The sequence below is a fragment of the Aotus nancymaae genome, unplaced genomic scaffold (assembly GCF_030222135.1).
Source record: "Aotus nancymaae isolate 86718 unplaced genomic scaffold, 86718_ANA_hifiasm-v0.15.2.pri h1tg000018l, whole genome shotgun sequence".
In the NCBI taxonomy this organism is placed as follows: Eukaryota; Metazoa; Chordata; class Mammalia; order Primates; family Aotidae; genus Aotus; species Aotus nancymaae.
The window spans coordinates 1,751,348-1,773,086 of record NW_026988430.1 but is presented as its reverse complement, the minus strand read 5'-3'; the positions used below and the strand labels follow the sequence as shown (position 1 = coordinate 1,773,086).

General features: G+C 44.1%; 1 protein-coding gene across 1 annotated transcript in view; it reads right to left on the bottom strand.

Moving 5' to 3' along the window:
- The window catches only part of ZZEF1 (zinc finger ZZ-type and EF-hand domain containing 1), a 133,964-nt gene that overhangs the window by 24,306 nt on the left and 87,919 nt on the right, over window positions 1-21,739 (bottom strand). Inside the window, exons 34-42 of the mRNA XM_021671289.2 lie at window positions 19,839-19,977; window positions 17,786-17,951; window positions 16,608-16,870; window positions 15,553-15,701; window positions 11,022-11,172; window positions 9,258-9,397; window positions 2,176-2,453; window positions 1,578-1,752; window positions 876-1,008 (exon numbers count right to left, since the gene is read on the bottom strand). Of these exons, the coding sequence (XP_021526964.2) occupies window positions 876-1,008; window positions 1,578-1,752; window positions 2,176-2,453; window positions 9,258-9,397; window positions 11,022-11,172; window positions 15,553-15,701; window positions 16,608-16,870; window positions 17,786-17,951; window positions 19,839-19,977 (1,594 nt within the window). The remainder of the gene's footprint in view (window positions 1-875; window positions 1,009-1,577; window positions 1,753-2,175; window positions 2,454-9,257; window positions 9,398-11,021; window positions 11,173-15,552; window positions 15,702-16,607; window positions 16,871-17,785; window positions 17,952-19,838; window positions 19,978-21,739) is intronic.

Here is a 21,739-nt window from a genome sequence, read left to right as displayed (position 1 = left end):
CTGAGGCAGGAGAATTGCTGGAACCCAGGAGGTGAAGGTTGCAGTGAGCTGAGATCATGCCACTGCATTCCAGCCTGGGCGACAGAGTGAGACTTGGTCTCAAAAACAAATAAATAAATAAATTTACAATAGTCAAAAAAGTGTAGTATTAAAGTAGGGACATATAGATTAAGGAAACATAATAGATCCATAAACAGACAGACACATGTGTGTCCATTTTCAACAAAGGTGCCAAGATAATTCGATGGAGAAAGGATGATCTGTTCCACAAGTGGTCGTGGATCAAATGGATGTTCACGTGCAAAAGAAAAGAACTTAGACATTCACACTCATGAAAACAGCGCAGACACTATTGCTGACGCGGAGTGAAAACACAGACTGCTTCACCAGCAGAACTGGGAACGGAACGGGTAGATACTCCAGACTGCCTGGGGTTTGGCAAACTAAGTCAAAAGGGCATTTGTGATGCAATACTTTTAGTGTTCTACTGATAAAACAAAATGGAAACTTACATGAATGCTAATATAATTATTTTAAGTGTAGCCACCTGACTCTAATATGTTTAAATTACCCACAGAAAACAAATGACACCAGCAAATGGAGAAATGAAATGTTCCAAACCTATGTATCTGGCCAACCAAAAAACACAGAGCCAGATACACAAAAAGACAGCACGGAAAGGGGCTTTCGAAATTACCCCAATTCAACACATCATTTCAGAGATGAGGAAAAAGAAGCTCAGGGAGCTATAAGTTGCTCTTAAAAAAAAAAAATCAAACGCAGGCCAAGAGCCAAGGTAATTTCATTGACTTTAGGGTATGCAGGGATTAGACATTTTTCTTCCATTCTTAGAAAAAAATAATTATTTGTGGTACCTGTTTTCCTCTTCCGAGTTTTGACATCAACAATCACAGCCCTGTTCTTCTCAGTAAAGTGCTTCAAGATGATCACATTATGGGGTTCGTTGGCATTATCCACATACACACAGCGGGTTCCCACACAGAGGACCTAGAACATGGGAGATAGAGACAAAAAGGCAACTCAAGCATCGAGACCAGAAAGAATACTTAGACATAAGCCCAGCCTCATTTGTGCCTCTGACTTCAACAAGCACGCAAGGATAGAGACCTTCTCGTCTCAAAGTCCAAAGAGTCTGGCACAGGCCTGGCACAGAACTGGTTTCAGTCCTTGCTGGGTGAAGCCATGTTTTTACAGCCCCCTTTGTCCTAATCAGTTGAGACATGAAGATTAGAAATAAGGTCAAGATGAATGCCAAAATGAAAGACAATTGTTCTTTGAAGTTATTTGTAATGTAATGTATTACGGTTACCTATTACTCAAAGCCAACTATTGGCTCCTAAATGAGTCAAATGGCTTAACTGTTAAAAATGCAAATTGAATAAATTATCCCATAATCCCGAAAATACTTCAATACTGTGAAAGCAAGGCATATGAGCAAAGGAAAAAGCTTCCGAAGATATCTATACCTATTTATCTACAGATGCCATAGACACTTTGGTGTGCATGGAGAAGACTGGAAGGAGTGACCAGGCCCTCAGGCCTTCAGAGTGTGGTACCTGGGGGAAGCCAACCAGCACGAGCAGGGTGAAGATGTTGGTATGCTTCAGCTGGAACGGCAGCTGCTTGATGCAGTGGTCTGTGAAGGTGGCGATGACATCACGCCACAGTGGGGTGCTGTCGAGTGACCGCAGGATCTCTGCCATGGAGCACGCCCAGTCCAAGCCCACCCGGCTGGAAGGCAAGAGCTCCATTAGGGGCAGTACACAGGGCTCCAAACTCATCAGAGCTTTTTCCTTCATCTCTGTTTTCCAAATTTGATGCTGCAGTTATGTTACTTTTATAATGAAAATAGATTTATTTTCTTCAACCTCAAAGCCTACACTTACTGCTCATAGAAAAAAAAACAGAATATGCCTCATCAGAGAGCTGAATCAGCAGCCAGTGCCAAGACTGCTCAGCTGTGTTAATGCTGGTGTTAAGCACAGTTTTAACGTGGGTTGACAGCATTGCTCATGAACCCAATTCTATTTCCACAAAACTCTCAGACAACAGAACTGTAGCACACTGAAATTAATCAACAGCCAGACCTTCAACTTAAACAAACACCACAGTGGGTAGAAGGCAGGTGGCTAGAGGAGTGAGAACCAAGGCTACCTGTCCAGACACACAGCTCCCAGGCTAAAGAGCAGGTGGGTGGTTTTCCAGCCATCTGGCACAATGGAAGTGTCCCCTGCAGCAAACAAGTTGTGTTTGGCTGAGAGGACTTTGATGACTGCGGCGTCTACCTCTGCTGGCAAAAGACGGATAATTAACTGGCCGAGAAGACCCAGGGTGAGATGGTAGGTTTCATTCAGGTGACCTGCATTTGAGATGACAACCTGAAACATGAGAGGAAGGACGTGCTCCAGGTCTATCAGGGGAACTGTGGGGCCCTGCCAAGAGAGGGAGAGAAATCTGTTCAGTACAAAATCCACATAACCAAAGCATCTAAATATTATATCCCCTCCTACTTTATTTACAACTGGCCTAGTGCTAACAGAATCATGCCGTGGCTTTCCTAAATGCCATATGTATAATCATTTATAAAATAAACATCCTCAGACCTCATCTTACAATCCTACTTCTAATATTCCTTTACCCTGAAAAACAAACTTAAATATTTGGTTCCCCGCACCTTCCAAAATGTCCATTGTAAAATAATTTAAATAATTCAGAAACACGCAAAATTTAAAGCTCCCCTAAATCCCCTCCCTGCAGCCACGCCTAGGAGATAGCAACTGTTAAGTTTGATGAATAGCCATTCAACCTTTTTCTATGCATATTTACATGATTGCATATTTACATGATATATGTAAAACAGGCCAGGCACAGTGACTCGCACCTGTAATCCCAGCACTTTTTTTACATGATTTTCTATGCATATTTACATGATATATGTAAAACAGGCCAGGCATATAATGTGACTCACGCCTGTAATCCCAGCACTTTTAGGAGGCCAAGTTGGGAGAATCATGTGAGCCCAGGAGTTCAAGACCAGCCTGGGTAACATAGCGAAACCCGTATCTACAAACATACAAAAATTAGCCAGGTATGGTGGTGCATGCCTGTAGTCCCAGCTACTTGGGAGGCTGAAGTGAGACGATTGCTTGAGCCCAGGAGGTGAAGGCTGCAGTGAGCCGTGGTCATGCCAACTATATTCTAGCCTCGGCGACAGAGCATGACTCCGTCTCACAAAAAACCCAAACACAAAACACACACGCACACACACACACACACACACACACACGTGTGGGTATGTAAAATAAAATTAAAAATTTTAAGTTATTTTTCTTTAAATATTGTCTTGCAACTTATTAATACTTTGTTTCCAATTCTACATTATTATAAAAACTATTCAGCTCAACAGCCTGGTACAAACATTTCTATACTTAGGCCATTTGTTATTTTCCACAGGAAAAAAACACACAAAAAACTGAAGAAAACTTTTAAAATGTTTGAGTTGTTATCCTTAGAGTGATTCAAGAGGGAACTATATCCATAATATGAATACAAAGCAATCAAAGAACAAAAAGTTCTTGGAAATGAAAAGTGATTCTTAAGAAGGTGTCTCCCTGAAACAGCAGGTTGGTAGGGGTGTCACAGTCCCAGAAGAATTCAGAAGGTACCTAGGCAAGGGCTGGTCTGGTATAGGCCACAGGGTGTCAGAACCCAAGCAGGGTATGGAGTTTCCATGGAGAGGGCCTGGCAGAGGAGTCAGAGCACAAGTCGGGTAAAGGAGTCATCCAAGCCCAGGAGTGCCCAGGCCTCTGGAGTTGGAGCTTGGACTCCGAGTGAGGTGAGGAGGGCATCAACACAGAAGGGCAGCCAAACCTAAGAGGATAGGTGAGGGCATCCACGTGGGGAGTTCAGCCTGGCACAGGGGCTCAGGGTCCAAACAGCATAAAGAGAGTGTTGCCACTCAGTAGCAGCCTGTTGTGGGTGAGGGCGGTCTCACTGCAAGGGGGCAACCTGGATTAGAGAGGTAGACCCAAGTGTTGTGGGGAGGTATCCACATCAAGAGTCCACTGTAATCCCAGCACTTTGGGAGGCTGAGGCAGGTGGATCATCTGAGGTTATGAGTTCGAGGTCAGCCTGGCCAACATGGTGAAACTCTATCTCCACTAAAAACACAAAAATTAACCAGGTGTAGTGGCGGGCACCTGAAACGCCTATAATCCCAGCTACGTGGGAGGCTGAGGCAAAAGAATCACTTGAATCTGGGAGGCGGAGGTTGCAGTGAGCTGAGATGGTGCTGTTGCACTACAGTCTGGGTGACACAGCAACTAACCTATCTAGTGCTCAAATCTTCATTTCTAAATACTATCCTCTACCAAAAGGAATGAGGTCACCTTAGAGAAATGGCTGATTCTAGGGCTACGGGAGGAAGAATTCATGAAGTACCTGAAATGATGGGGATATGTCAAAAGGACATAGAAGTCAGCCTGAATGGGTTCATATGGTCAAAATAAGTAATTAGAATAATGAATTATAGCTCATGGAGTAAAACAGGGAATCGTGAACCCATACTGACATAACTAACTAACTAACTAACTAGTCTGATGAGAAACAGGACATTTACATAGTTTCAAAGACTCAACCCACTAAATATTTACTAACAACAAAAGGGGAAAGATTATAGTGGAAAAGGCTAACTGACACCACTTAATCCAGTGATCAAAGTAAGCAAGACCAGTAATGAAATACGTGAAAACTGTGTTCCACCTGACAGGCTGCAGTGAGAATGCAGCATCTCATCTGTGACTTTCCTACCCAAGAAGCAAAGCCTGAACCTAATTATGAGGAAACTTCAGACAACTCCAACCCCAAAGAGGAAGACATTCCACAGAATAGGTGGTCCGTAATCTTCAAAAGCATTGTGATCATGAAAGACGAGACTGGTAACTGTTGAAGACTAGGGGTGATTAAAGGACACAACAACAAAATACTACACAATTTTTCTTTCTTTTTAAGAGACAGAGTCTCACTCTGTTGCCCAGGCTAGAATGTAGAGAGGTGCAGCCTTGGCTCGCTATGACTTCAACCTCCTGAGCTGAAGTGATCCTCCTGCCTCAGCCACTCAAGTAGCTGAGAGTATAGGTGTGTGCCACCATGCTGGATTAATTTTTCTATTTTTTGCAGAGATAGGGTCTTTCTATGTTTCCCAGGCTGGTCCAGAAACCCTGGGTTCAAGCAGTCCTCCTACCTTGGTCTCCCAAAGTTCTGGGATAACAGATTCAGTGCACTGCGCCTGGCCTATACATTAATTCTGATCCTCCTGCCATAAAAGACATTTTTGGAGCAACTGGTGAAACCTGAATAGGGACTAAGGATTAGATGGTAGCAATGTACTGATGTTAATTTCTCTGGCTTTGATGACTGCTGTCTAGTTACACAGGAGAATCTCCTTGTTTGTAGAAAATACACACTAACATATTTGGAGGTGATACGGCATGAACTTGGCAATTTACTCTCAGGCAAAAAATTATTTGTATAATACTCTCAACTTTTATCTAAGTTTGAAATTGTTCCTAAATTCGAGAGGATATGGAGCAAATAAAACTTTCACATGTTGCTGTGGGAGTGTGAACTGGTACAAACATTACAGAAACTGTACGGCAGACCAAGCGTGGCCTGGATTTGGATGTTCAAAAGCCACATTTGGGTGTGCTCATAGTACTGTCTGCAGTAATTTCCAGTTTGGAAACACTCAACAATAGTAAACTTTGAAAGTATGGTAAATGGAATTCTAGAAAACAGTGAAAATGAATGAAGGAAACTAATCACAATGACATGGATCCATCTCACAAACATAATGTTGAGCAGAAGGAGCCAGACACAGGCCAGGCGTGGTGGCTCATGCCTGTAATCCCAGCACTTTGGGAGGCTGAGGTGGGTGGATCGCTGGAGGCCAGGAGTTCGAGACCAGCCTGGCCAACATGGTGAAACCTCGTCTCTACTAAATATGTAAAAATTAGCTGAGTGTGATGGTGCGTGCCTGCAGTCCCAGCTACTTGGGAGGTTGAGGCATGAGAAATCACTTGAACCAGGGAGGTGGAGGCTACAGTGAGCAGAGACTGCACCACTGCACTCCAGCCTGGGCAACAGAGCAAGACTCTGTCTCAAAAAAAAAAAAAAAAGCCAAACACAAGAGGAATGCACAGTGACTTAATCCACCTACGTAAAGTTTCATAACGAGCAAAACTAACCTATGGTGATAGAGGCCTTTTTATTATTGGGTTGTAAGAGTTCTTTATGTATTCCTTATAGGACTCTATCTAGGCACTTTTTACACTAAAATAAAACTAATCACTTGCCCTCCAAAGTGCCTGCTAAGAAAAAAAAGATTATCGGGAAAATAACCTCAGTGATGATTTTTAAAAGTCAACTTAATGAAATCTCTCAGGACAAGAGATAAACCCATGAAAAATATGACCAAACTGAAGATAAAATGGAGGGTAGATTCAAGGGTCCACCCTGGCCAGGCATGGCAGCTCACACCTGTAATCCCAGCACTTTGGGAGGCTGAGGTGGGCAGAACACTTGAGGTCGGTAATTCAAGATCAGCCTGGCCAACATGGTGAAACCCTGTATCTACTAAAAAAAACCCACAAAAATCAGCAGGGCGTGGTGGCACATGCCTGTAATCCAAGTCACTCAGGGGGCTGAGGCAGGGGAATCACTTAAACCTAGGAGGCGGAGGATGTAGTTAGCTGAGCAGAGGTCGCACCACTGAACTCCAGCCTGCCAGCCTGGGAGACAGAGTGAGACTCTGCCTCAAAAAAAAAAAAAAAGAGGTCTATCCTGCATCCAGGAGATGCAAATGGGGCGGATACAGAACACAGCCAAACAATGGCAGAAGAGCATTTCCTCAGCAGAAGTACAAATGGAGTTTTCATCAGAAAAGCAAATGATGCTGGGAAGGAACACAGAAAGAGAACATCTTTTTAAAAATTATTGTACAAAACCTTTCTCACGGAGAGAATATCTATTTTGACACAGTTTAATGAAACATCTGAGTTCCAAGGGTAAAAAGAAAACATTTAGTCAAAAAAATCAGACAATTTTCACACTTGGGATATGATGAAGGAAATAAAAGCATCTTATCTTGTCAAGGAATAAAAGGTCTCATTTTGTTTGGGAGAAAAGGTAAAACAATTACACGGTTAATTAAGATAGAAATATAGGCCGAAAAAAATGGGTAAAAATTTAACTACAATCATGTTTAGGTAAGAAATATGATACAGACTTCATGAATGATTAGAAAAAAAGGCGAAAAGAACTTAGGAAGGGGCGGGGAAAATGTGCACTGGAGCGGGGCTGGGATGGGGACAGCTGGCTGGCACAGAGCAGTTAACCAGCTCATACCATGAGAAGTAAGCTGGCTGCCCGTAACACAAATGGGTATAATAAAGCGGAGACCAAGCTAGGAAAAGGTCATTTACAGTGAAATGGGTAAAATCAACACAAAAGGCTAACAGCCCATTGCAGAAGGGCCCCACCCCAAGAGAGGGTTGCTCAACCCACTGCTCAGTGAGATACGGAAAATGTGCGGCTCTAATTAACACAGAGGCAACTGAAGTGAGCAGAATCAGTGGTATTAAGAGAGAAGAAAGGCTTGGGCTGATGTGCCTGCTCAGTCTCCAAAGGTTGGGGAGGGAATGCAAAGACCAGGACAGTGCCTGCGCTGTCCAAGCCTGAGGGTGCTGATTTCAGAGGTGCATTACCAGCTCCCTATACAGATGTGCTGCTGGGTAAGGCCAATTCACCAAGGTGAATGGAAACACATCTTCAAAATATCCTGTTCTCCTCATTCTAGTTCCACGTGCACCATACAACCTTCTGAGCTACAGCGTAGTCTTCTGGAGGGATTTCCATAACAAGAGGGAACACATACTGATTTTCCTGCCAGACACATACCCCTGTGAATTGTGACTGATTTATAAATCAGCCTCGACTCCCATGTAAAAGTTGATTCCTCCAAGTCTGAGCATCTCCAGGCAAACTGCAAAAAGTCCTTGGACTCAGAGATCTGAGCACCAAAGCTTAGGTCCTGTGGGAACCTTCCCTTTCCCAAAGCCCTGCCCAGTTGAGAAGTCCTGTTTCAGCAGCCTGCTAGCTTTGTCTCTGATTCCTTTCTGTTTACTAGAGAAAATGGGAGACTACTGTAAAGATTGTCAGCTATTCCTAAATTAATAAATAAATTCACTACCAGCTCAGTGAAAAGCTAACAGGATCTTTTCTTTAATATGATAAAAATGACACTAATGTTCATATGGAAAAAATATACATGCAGGAACAGTCTAGAAAATTACAGAAAAGAATAATGAAGGCATATCTAAACTGTCCAGAGTCTTTAAAATGTCAATGTTTTGAAAGTTTAAAAAAAGGCAGGGGAAACAGATTAAAGATGAAATCAGCATGACATCTAAATGCAATGGAATTTTTAAGTGGATCCTGATTTTTTTTTTTAAAACCTGTAAAGCACATTTTGAGGATAACTTAGAATATCTGTATTCAGGCTATATGTATAAGATAAAATTATTCTATCCATGCTAAAAGTGTTAAGCATGATAATGACATTGTGGTTATGTAGGAGAATGTATTTTTTTTTTTTTTTTAAAGGCGGGGTTTCACCATGTTAGTCAGGCTGGTCTTGAACTCCCGACCTCAGGTGAACCGCCCACCTTGGCCTCCAAAGTGCTTGGATTACAGGCGTGAGCCACCACACCCGGCCAGGAGAATGTACTTTAAGGAGACACAAGTTGAAGTATTGAAGGTGAAGTGTCAATGATGGCTTCAAGCCATTTTCAAAAGTTCAGGAAAAAAATATAAATAGAGATAAAGCAAAATATTAACAACTGATATTAATCTAGATGAAGATCTAGATGGTAATGTAGGTGAAGATCTTCATTTATTGTTCTTTGAAGTTTTCAATGAGCTTAAAACTTCAAAATAAAAGGGTAGAAAATATTATAAGCATTATATACATATAATGTTATACACACACACACATACATACATGTATACACATATATATTTACAAAATACAGAAAGAGTCAGAAGAAAATAATTCTAACTTACAATCCTACCCTCAAGGATACAGAGATGATTGTCATCATTTGTTTCAATATATGGCTTCCCAATTTTGTTTCCTATACATATCACCACCCCCTCTTTGAAAAATAAATTGCCCTTACCGACTTTAAGGGAGGTAGCATGGCTGCTAATAATCCCAAAATCCTCTTCTGGGAACACTCAGCAAACACTTGCTCAGGGCTTGGAGTAACTGCTTTTTCCTCTATGGGCTTCTGAGATGATGCTTCTGAATCTTCAGCATCTAAGTGGTTAAACAAACTTTCAGAATTTATCTGGGTCTCTACATGGATGAAGAGGCAAGTAAACCACTACACTGTCCTCTATGCTGCTACGGAATAAAGCTGGGATTTTATTTATTTTTTTTTTAAATTTGAGATGGAGTCTCGCTCTGTCGCCCAAGCTTGAGTGCAGTGGCGAGATCTCAGCTCACTGCAACCTCTGCCTCCCAGGTTCCAGCGATTCTCCTGCCTCAGCCTCTGGAGTAGCTGGGATTACAGGCGTGTGCCACCATGCCCGGCTAATTTTTGTATTTTTAATAGAGATGGGGTTTCACCATGTTGGCCAGGCTGGTCTTGACTCTTGACCTCAAGTGATCTGCCTGCCTCAGCCTCCCAAAGTGCTGGGATTACAGGCACGAGTCACGGCGCCTGGCCTAACACTGGGATTTTAAAAATCTATGGCTGTGCATGTCTGCACTCAGCTGTCTCCTTCTCCAGGAGGCCTGCCTGAGCCCTGCTTAAGTGACATCCTGCCCTCCCCCAGCTCTCTCACCCCCACCCTCCCCATTTCCCTGAGCCTGCTCTGCTGTGCTCACAGCATTTCATCTTTTCACATTCCACATAATTTATATTTATTGTTTACTGTTTGCCTTCCTTCAGATGTTTGTTTCTTTCAGTGACGTATCTCAAGCACCTAGAGATGTTTCTGGAGCATGGCAAGTACTTAATACTTGATGAATGAATAAACTGCCTATGAACCAGGATGCTGATCCTCAGGGGAATCAGACTCCAGTGAATTCTGATGATTTGGATTGAAGTAGAGTGTCAGACTATTTTCTAGAACTCAGATGAGCGTCGGATAGACAGGGCAGAATGCCAGTTGCTCACCCCAACATCACACAGCAGGAAGGTGGGGAAGATCCTGCACCCCCTCGGCCACCACAAGGAGGAGCCTGGGACTTGGCTCCATTCTCTTGAGCCCACAGCATGTTCCTCAATCCTCCTGAACCAGCTCTGACATTGCTGCTGCTATCCTTTGGCAGGCTGAGGCCTTCAGCAGCATCTCCTTCATCATCCTCCAGGGTTCCACTCCATCCCTACACACCTGCCAAGAGGGGCTTCTCCACTTTGGGGCCTTTGCTCATGCTGTCCTTTCTTCTCCAAATGCCCATCCCCACTGCAGATCCAGCACACTCAGGGTCCCCGAGATCTCTTCCTCTATAAAGCTTTATGAGGACACAATATGTCCCAGAGAGATACCAATCACTGTTAACACCCACTTACACCTCAATCCTCCTCCAATGACAGTTACCTGCATCTCTGTCTTAAGCCTCCTAGATGTGAGCTCCAAGAGGGCAGGAACCATGTGTCTGTCTGACTCAGTCCCTGTTTCATCCCCAAGGTCAAGAACAGTGCTTGGCATACAGAAGGTGCTCATTAAATACAGGAAATAAACAAGGTAGGAAAGCAGTCAAAGTGAAAAAAGATGACATCTGAAGTGTCATCAGCACCATCTGAACAGAACTGAGAAACCACGCAGCCCTGGCGTCTAGCCAGTGTCAAGCTGTGTGCCACAAACAGCTTGGGGATGGGTATATGTGCATTTTAAGATGAAAGAGATCAAGATTACGGTCAAATCATCTTTACCTGGAAGTCCTGTAGGTGTGCTAGCATCTGCAGGTGAATCTGAAATTTGGGTCTGGCATGAAGGATCCTTCATTAATGATACACCTTTATCTGCCTTATTTCTCTGCTTGAAATCTACAGGTCTGACTTCCTCATGAACAGCTCTCCTTCCCTAAAAAAAAAAAAGAAGGGTAAAAGGTTTCTTACAATAAAGTTTGCTCCATTATTATAATAATTTTTGAATGATTAGTCAGTCTTCACAGACTGAAAACCTTTTGAATGCCATTAGGAAATGCCACTCATTTCTTATGATAAATCTATATTCTAACTAAGACAGTAACCACTGGACTGGACGCAATGGCTCACACCTGTAATCCCAGCACTTTGGAAGCCAACACGGGCAGATCACCTGAGGTCAGAGGTTCAAGACCAGTCTGGCTAACATGGCGAAACCCCATCTCTATAAAAATACAAAAATTAGCTGGGCATGGTGGCGTGAGCCTGTAGTCCCAGCTACTCAGGAGGCTGAGGTGGAAGAATCACTTGAACCCAGGAGACGGAGGTTTCAGTGAGCTGAGATCACGCCACAGCACTCTAGCATGAGTGACACAGCAAGACTCCATCTCAAAAAAAAAAAGATAGTAACCATTGCATCGCATCCCCATCTTCCAAATGTCCCTCCGACAGAACCTGCGGTCCTATAAGCAATGGCTCTATTAAAAACCTCTCATACATTCTGTTTAGCTTTCAGAAACCAAGTATGGAAAGTTGTTCCCTGGAGAAAAAGACAAAGCTGTGGAATTCTTTCTTTCTGTTCCTTTTGACCTTGTGAGTATAAAAAGTTGTGCCTTCTCTTCTAGTACACTCTGGTGACTATCGTTAATGTACTTTGTTTTTCTTCAGTATAAAAACCAAATCTTTATATACAGAATAATTAGAAAATTCTTGATATCTAACATTATCTTTAATATTATGAAGATAAGACTACATCAATTTTATAGCCTAGAAATAGGACATTGTTTTCACTGCCATAGATGAAGCTATTTTATCGCTGTAGAAACTGGCATTCTGGGGGTTGTGGGACAGGGCTGTGGGTTGTATATATTTCCTCTCTCACTTTTCTATAGAACTTGCCTTTGTTAGTTAACACGGTAGGTGTACATAAAGCCAATCGCACGTCACTTGATCAAACAAGATCGGATGCTACTCCTAAACCGAACTACTCACACACTCTCTAACAGGTTTTAGCATTCTTTCCTAGCTGCTGTTTATTTTAAAAAACAGAATAAGCATACTTTTGATGCCCTTTTGAGAATCCTATTTTGGCAATGAAATTTGTCAAAGGGGCCCGCCCTGGAGGGGAGAGACTTTTCTGGAATCAGGAGTCTAGTGGTAAGCTGCCCGGATGGGCTAGGTGACAGTCTTCAGCTGCATGTCCTGAGAAGTCACTCAGAAGCCCCCAGTGATCCTGCACTCCCGGGACCTCAGGTGCCCTTCCTTATTGTCACAGAGGCTTATATGTAGAACTGTGGCTAGATGGGGGGTCTTCTGTGCATGGTGGAGGCACCCTAGGTCCACGTCTGAGGAGGCCAAACGTGACTTTCACTCTCTGGGGCCAAAGGTGAAGTGTTATGCAACACCAAACATTCAGGAGGAGGCATGCCATCTCCCAGGGCACCTAACTTACCCTCCCCTCTCTGCATATGTAACCTCAACATCAACCCTACCTTTAACCTCTTTCTGAGACAAAGGTGACTGTAAGACCGTCCTAAGAGAGGAACGAAACTGGGAGAGCTACTTGCTTTGTTAAATGCACCCTCTGAAAAGACCTGACACCATACTCCCTGTACCATGTGGCACTTGTGAAGACAATACAATTCCAAAGTGCTGGCAAATGACTTCATCTTCCTTCCTGTTATCAAAGGACACTGTAGACAGAATCTTCTGGATAATGCATCTGGCTAAGGTTGGCTTCTCAGTTGTTCAAAACAAAATGTCACTGGAGGAGAAAGGGTAGATACCCTTAACAGGGACTTGGGGTTGCTTAGAAGCATGTGAGAGCTGAGAAACAGTGACTTGTCCTAGGGGCCCCAACGGGATATGGTCCTTAAGGCCACTGTAGTGGCAACACTCAGGTTCAGTTGTGGGGACAGTGCTGGAAATTGCTTGTGGCTTTACTAGAAGCCTAAGAGGCTGAGCCAGAGGCAGGATACCCTGGGTGCCCCTGGCTGCTGGTGGGAAGGCGACCTGAAAGGTGGGAATGGCTCAAGAATAAAAACAATGCTCTAGAACTCTTTGGAGAAAGTCCCATTTCAATCCTGAGGCTGGGAAGGCCTAAAACAAGCCTGAAACATCTTTATCAAAAATTAAGGAAGTGTTCAAAGAATAACAGCAACATACCAAAAGAACACAAAAGCCAGGTAGGAGCAGTTTCCACTGCCCAAACATGGGACCATTTGAGCATCAAAATAAATAATGGGTCAGGCAGAGTGGCTCAGGCCTGTAATCCTAGCACTTTGGTTGGCTGAGAAGGGTGGATTGCTTGAGTCCAGGAGTTCGAGACCAGCCAGGCAACATTGCAAAACCTTGTCCCTACAAAAACTACAAAAATGAGCTAGCATGGCAGCATGCACCTGTAGTCCCAGTAACTTGGGAGGCTGAGCTGAGAGGATCATTTGAGCCCTGGAGGCGGTGATTGCAGTGAGCCAAGATCACACCACTGCACTCCAGCCTGGGCGACAGAGTGAGACCTTGTCTCAAAAAAAATAATAAAAGTAATAGATTTTAATCCATTGAATTAAAAAAAAACACAAAAAAACCTATGAGTCCATGCTGATATAAATAACAGGATAAATGGGGAAGCACAGTGCTTATTGGTGGCAAGTTAGTTGTAAGATGCTGAGCGCTCACAAGAAGATACAAATACTCCCAGGCCCAAAAGTGAAGACTACTGATTAGTCCCATTTCTCCCAACAATGTTCTCTTTGTTCCCAACATAATCCGTGGGTGGTTAAAGTGCTACCTACAGAAGGGGTTTCATGGTAAGAAGTGTGGACGGTTGAGAGACAGGCTTGAAGACTACGTGGCCTGTCTGCTACTGACTCTCTGGCTGAGTGGAAATAATAAAAATGTTCGTGTTTCTGCTGGCCAGTTTTGCTTTTGTATTCCTCCACGTGACAGTAGTATCTTGGGGAGCTACAACCCCCGGATGGGGGAATCCCTGAACCTGTAACCTGACAGAGACAGAGGACAGCAACACCAGCGACTCCTGTGGCAGTCAAGGGCATTTTCAGCATAAACTCAAGCTCTGGAGGCAGCATCACAGAAACTATGGCGTGCTCGTCCATAAAACAGTTTTCAGCGCCACTATCACAGGTTACACCTGGATCCATAAAGGCCTTTCCATTTATGCAACTGTGTGTAAATTACTGTGTCTACCTGGTGAACAGTAAGCATTCAGTAATACCTAATTATTGACTGAATATTAAAATAGCTACACAGATATAGTGTTCACCATGGCCTAGGAGTTAATTTTTTTTCTTTCTTTTTGAGATGGAGTCTTGCTCTGTTGCGCAGGCTAAGGTGCAATAGTGCAATCTCGGCTCTCTGCAACCTCTGCCTCCCGGGTTCAAGCGATCCCCCTGCCTCAGCCTTCTGAGTAGCTGGGACTACAGGTGTGTACCACCATGCCTGGCTGAAGTTTTTTTTTATTTTTAGTAGAGACGGGGTTTCACTAGGTTGGCCAGGCTGGTCTTGAATTCCTGAGCTCATGATCTGCCCACCTTGGCTTCCCAAAGTGCTGTGATTACAAATGTGAGCCACCGCACTCGGCCAATTAATTTCTTTAGGTGCATAATCTTTTTCAGTTCTTATAAAAACTACCAGGAGACAGGTAATGGGAGTAGTTAACACTGACATGGAACTTACTATTAACTATTCTAAGCACTTTACATACAGTAGCTCAAACTATGTAATGTATACAATTCCTCACAATAAGCCCATGTTATAGGTATTACTGTCATCCCCATTTTCAGATGAGAAAACTGAGGCAGACTGGGTGCAGTGGCTCATGCCTGAAATCCCATCACTTTGGGAGGCCAAGGCCAGCAGATCACTTGAGCCCAGGAGTTCAAGACCACCCTGGGCAACATGGCGAAGCCCCGCCTCTACAAAAAATACAAAAATTAGCCAGGCATAGTGGCACATGCTTGTGGACACAGGCACTCGGCAGGCTGAGGTGGGAGATCGCTTCAGCCTGGGAAGTCAAGGCTATAGTAAGCCAAGATCACACCACTGCACCCAGCCTGGGCGACAGAGTGAGACCCCGTTTCAAACACAACACAACACAACACAACACAACACAACACAACACAACACAACACAGAAGAGATTATAATAACATGCTCAAGGTTTGACGGAGCAGGCATCTGAACCCAGCAGCAGCACTCTGGGTTAGGAGCTTGTGCTCTTAACCTCTCCGCTATGCTGCACTGAGTGAATGGCTCTCTCAAGTTCAACCTGTGATTCTGTATACTAAAGAACTGTCATTTACATTGCAGTGCACAGAAGGGCCTGCTTCTGACCGCTCAGCACCCTGGACAGCTTTCTTCTCTAGCTGCTCCTCTGATGCTTGGGTGGGCACAGTGGCTGGTAGGGCCTGATCTTCCGGCAATATTCCAAGCAAAGCTAGAGCTTTAAGACCTATATGAGAAGCAAATAAGAGAACAGTTAAAAGTTTTATAATGAGAGTTATTTTCAGCAAGTGCCATAAAATTACTTTGCCATTATATAGAAATAGATAAATGAGTTCTGCACAAACGAAATCCTACAGTACTCAACACGAACATCCCTCACTATTTAAATCTATTCAGCTCTTCATCTCAGATGGTGAGAGGCTGAATAGCAAGGGATACCTGCACTTTATTAACAACAGAAGATAAAACATATAACCGGATTGTCTATTTAGAAAATAATCAACATTACACATTTATAGTCGCCCCACACAAGCAGACTGCAAAATTCTCACTGGCAAATGGGTAAGAGAATTGCTCTGGGGCTGGTGTTACCCATCTTCTATCTAATACAGGTTTGATTCCCTAATGTTGACTAGAATGGGGATTCCATGACCTGAGGGAGTTTAGATGTCTCCAAGGTTTAACTTTTGAGCTGTTTTCTTCCTCCTGCTCCTCAGTGAAGTCTGATTCATGTAGATATATCGCTAAACTATTTTACTTACGAACAGCTCTCATCTAGAATACAGTGGTGTGGAAGCAGATTTACACTGCAGGTTAAAAAGTCTGAATTCTTTCAGAAAAGTTTGGTAGATTCAAATACTAGATTGCATCCACAGATAGAGTTTTAGTTATTATTTAAAATTAGTTTGAGGTATTAATATTAGTTTTGGAGAAACTAAATATTAATTCAACACCAACATATCTCTAAAATGCACCTGGAAACTTAAAATTAAGTTCCACACCAGGGAAAGCCCCTTTTGTGGTAAACTGGATTTTGTCGCCTGTAAGCTAAGCTTAGTATTTTACAGGTGCCAAGGCTTTTTTTCACCAGCCACAAAGGGCTGGTTTTGGTTTCTGTGCATGGGGAAGTCACCTTTTCCCTGGTGAGCCTTCATCAGACAGTCCCCGACGAGCTGCATGCACTGGCTCCGCAGGGTGGTGGCACTGCTGCGGGTCTGGGGATCCAGCTTCTCCCCATCCACATCCTCTGCACCGGCCAGGTGGGCACTATAGAGAGCCAGGGCGGCAAAGAGCAGCCAGGAGTAGTTATGGATATATGGCTGGATGAGCCTCTGACGGTCACTGATCCGAATGGTTACCATTGGGTGGGCCGTGATGCTGTGGGTAGGCAAATGGCTGCAAAGGCAAGGCACATTTAAAGCTTACAAGCCTCCAAAAGTTTATGAGGCTCCAAACAGGAGCACCGGGCCTCAGGGGAGCACGTGGTCACAACTGGGCATTAGTTACCTCTAGGCTGTGGTTACTGAAAATTTAAAGAAAGGTATGGGCCCTCTCTCCAGAAAAATGAAGAAACACAAACACTAGGCATAGCTTTCAGGGTTTCACAATCCCCAGAGACTGCCTGTGGAAATTGGGCTAAGGAAGAATCGCTTATGGTGATTTTGTAAGGTGTGGTAACAGCATTTTGGTAATGTGAAAAAAAATTCGTAATTTTTAAAGGTGGGTATGAAGTATGTAGGAAGGAAATAATTTAAAGCCTGGAATTTGCTTTATTTATTTATTTTGAGATGGAGTCTTGCTCTGTCACCCAGGCTGGAGTGCAGTGGCACAATCTCAGCCCACTGCAACCTCCACCTCCCAGGTTCAAGCAATTCTTGTGCCTCAGCCTCTAGAGTAGCTGGGATTACAGGCGCCCACTACCAAACCCAGCTAATTTTTATATTTTTAGTAGAGACGGGGTTTCTGCATGTTGGGTTTCTGCTGGCCTTGAACTCCTGACCTCAAGTGAGCCACCCGCCTCAGCCTCCCAGGCGTGAGCCACTCTACCGGCCCTGGAATTGGCTTTAAAATACTTTAACAAAGAAAAAAGAAAAAAAAAAGGAATAAACTAAGCACACATTACAAAATCTTCCTAACTGATGAATCTGGGTAATGGGTACATGAAGGTCCACTGTGTTAGTCTCTTTACTTTTGGTTATGTTTAAATTTGTAAATAAAAGAATCCTTTTTTTAAAAAAAGAAAGAAGTCCCTCTTCAAGTGAAGGAACCTGTAAAGAAAAGGCTTCGTGGCTATGGTTATCTGAGACATACCCATAGGAATATTTCTTTGCTGCGTAGCATCCATAGCAAAGATCAAAGTCATCGCAAACATTGCAATTCATCCTCCGGCCTATGATCAAACCCTGGCAGTGGTCACAGGTGAACTCCATGTTGACCATTTCATGGTCGTCTCCGTGGCCCTCAGGCTTCACCCCACCTGGGAAAAAACACAGCAGTGAGAGGTGGATGAGGCAGAGGGCTCCTAGATGGGCTAGTGTCCAAACCCAAACCAATCCCAGCACCAGGGCCGTTCCCAAGTGGCCGCTCAGGGACGCAGGGCCCACAGGCATTCTCTGCAAACAGGATGCTCTGCCTGGGTGGCTCGAGGCAGAAGAGTGAGGTTCTTGGTACACCATTTCTCAGCAATGGTACAGTGAGATCAAGCATATTATCAGGCCTGCTGTTTGGTGGAAATAGTCCACATGTCAATTTGTGAGATGTCTCCCATGAGCCCTCCTCTAACAAAGAGTAAGCATGTGTTATATATTCCTGATAACAAGCACTGAGGAGTGATCAGGATATCTGCTCTTCCTTTTTCACTCCAGAATCATAGATGAAAACAGATTTCCAAAAAAAAAAAAAAAAAAAAAAAAGGCCAGGCAAGGTGGCTCATGCCTGTAATCCCAGCACTTTGGGAAGCTGAGGCAGGTGGATCGCTTGAGTCCAAGAGTTCAAGACAAGCCTGGGCAACATGGTGAAACCCTGTCTACTGAAAATACAAAAATTAGCCAGGCGTAGTGGTAGGCACCTATGGTCCCAGCTACTTGGGAAGCTGAAGCAGGAAAATCACTTGAACCTGGGTGGTGGAAGTTGCAGCAAGCCGAGATGGTGCCACTGTGCTCTAGCCTAAGTGACAGAGTGAGACCCTGTCTCAAGAAAAAGAAAAATGGAAAACAAAAACCAGACCCTGACCCACTGAGTAAGAGAATAACGGTCATGAAAGAGATGGGCTGCACTGGTCTCCTTCTCACTCTAAGGCCCTTGGGTCTCCAAGCTCTGTCATGGACCCTGCAGAATGCTCCTAATGCCCAGCCCACTTCCGTTCATTCCCACTGCCACGAACCCAGTCCAGGCCCCCATGCCTTTGGGAATACTGTGACTTATTTCCTAAAGGAGACTCTGTTTACACAGATAGAACCACCTTCCTCTAGCATAGTGCATCATGTTATTAGTAATACCTACTTCAAAATCCTTCCCCACTGTCTCTAGACTATTCAAACTCCCTAGCCCACTATCTTGGGGTACCACAATTGGGGCCCCCACTTGTCTTAATCCATCACTTAGTTGGGCAAACATTTCAGCATGTCCATCTAAACTCACTATAGACACTCCTCTGTCCCAGGGCTTGCTATGCCTTTGATGGTGACACTGTCCCCAACGTTTCCTGCACATCATCCAGTTATAACTTCCCTCAAAGACCAATTCTCATTTCACCTCCCTCAAGCCTTCCCTGCAGCAATGTTGCTGCTGCTTCTAAACTTTTCCAGAAAAAATCTGTGCCCTCATTTATAAAGCAGCAGACACATTCTTGTACTGGAATAGACATTCTGTGGATATGTCTTCCTGCTGGACTGTAGATGGTTCCAGGGCAAGTGCTGTGTCTTTTACCACTAGGCCACGCACAGAAAGGGCGCTCACGTGTGGATCTGTTTAACCTCAGCACCTACAGGTCAAGTGCATGAGAGAACTGTTGAAGCTTGCTTGTGTGTGTGTACCTGTGTGTGTATTTTGCTACATGTAAGCACTGCATAATGCAGAAGCAAACACCATTTCCTGAAAACTCCACTGAACATACACACATTGGTTCCGAGTGTTTGTTAAGTGGCTACACCCAGCATGATGAAGAAGGAAGGATGACAGATATTAGAGCTGTGGAGGTTTTCATTTACTTGAGGAGATAAGGCTCATGTTTGCCAAGAAGTCAGAGTGTACCACTGGGCAGTACTTTTATTTAGTACAATGACAGTCTTTGAAATGAGAAGATCATAGAAATTAGAAATGATTACTACCTTTGGATATGGCAAACTCAGTTCATGAAATTTACCTAGGAAACAAGTTTTGCAAAGATCCATGTCGCTGCACTGCAGACACCGGTAGCGATGCCAGGGAGCAATCTCATCACATCCATCGCAAGAGATGTCCACGTTTAACAGGTCACAGTAGCGAGCAATAAACATATGCATCTGTAAGGCAAAACAAATACAATTAACTGACAGATCTTCTAAGGTGGCCACAAACCACTCATCAATTCCTCCATTTGATAGGTACCTAAGATGTTCCAGGCACTGTACTGGGTGCTGGGCTTGGAAGACTAACAAGCTCTTCAGCGTCTAGTTGGGAATTCCCTCAAGGAGATGATGACCATTTAGTGTGACAAGTGCTTTCACAGGCAAATTCAGGAGGCTCAGAGAACAGAGGACTATGGCTACCAATGGGTACTCAGAAGGTCAAGGAAGGTTTTCCAAAGGAGAAAGTTCCTCAGCTGAGACCCGAGGGACAAACAGGTAGTAGCTGGATGGGGGTAAGGGAGGTGGGCATGTCAGATAGGCATAGCAAATCTGACAGACAGCAAAAATGGGACTAGAGAGGGGTTTATGAAATTGGCATGAATATAGTACAGTGTGCAGAATACAGTACAAAGGGGAATAGTCAGATGAAGTGAGAAAGGTTAAACCCCAAAGGGCCCTGAATGTTAGTCTCAGGAATTGCAGATTGTTTTTAAATGGTAATGTGATCAGACTAGAGTGCTCTAACAGTACTTCTGGAAGCCGAGGAAAGAATGGATCAAAGGGGGCAAGCTGGATTCAGGGAGACCTACCACGACCAAAGCGTTAAAGGAACCCCACAGCACGTCATAAGGGCTGGGACTGAGTAGAAAGGTGTAGTAAGGGATGGTGAAAGGTGCATGGATTTGAAAGGTATTGAGGCAGAAGTGAGAAACCTTGGTGACTGCCTGGCTACGGGGAACCGTAAAAGGGAAGGGTCAAGAACAACAGGCAAGTTCCTGGCTTGGGCACTTAGCTGGGCAATGGCAGTGTTCACAGATACGGGAAACGCTGCAAAAGGAGTATTGTCCCTGGCACTTAAAGGCAGACTTTCTGCAGGGATAGCCTGGGCATCGCTTCATAAGCAAACAAATTGCTTTATTGTGAAGTACCTGGAGACTGCAGGATCGTTTATCTTTAGGGCCTGGAAATGAGGGATCTAAATCACTAAGTCACCATACACTAAGTAGTAGACTAGAGCAAATATGCCAAGTCACCTTAAAACTGCAGAATGGCTCCCAAACGCTATTAACATATGAAAGAGAAAAAGCCACAAAGGCCCACGTGGCAAGCTCCATCCAAGCACCACAGAGGTGCTATGTGAACAAAGTGGCTGGCACATAGTAGGCACTCAATACTTAGAAAACGAATAAATCTGAGGCAGCAGATGCTCGGCACATGTGGTAGTGATGGATGTAACAGCTGACGTGGAGATGGACATGGTGGGCTATCTGAGCCTGTGCCTTTGCACATTTCAGTCATGTAGTGCTGACATATACATACGTCTGTTCGTATGCTCACCAGGCAGCCTTCTGATGGGAATGTGGCTTCCCACGCTGCTTGTCTAGAGAAGTGTGCCGCTCCAAGGACACAAGAGCCCAGGTCCCTCAGCAATTCTATTTCTCACTGTAAATTAGTAAACTGGCACCTCATATTTTACATCAGCTTTAAGAACCAATTTTCCAATGAGTCTAGTTCTATGACAGGGAGCCACTCTGAGTGTGCTCAAATCAGGGTTAACAGCCCCTCAGGTTAAAGGTTAAAGACCAGGGCTATGGCAGCAGTCCCCCTTTTTAGCACCAGGGACCAGTTTTGTGGAAGACAATTTTTGCACAGGACTAGGTGGAGGATGGTTTCGGGATGAAAATGTTCCACCTCAGATCATCAGGCATTAGATCCT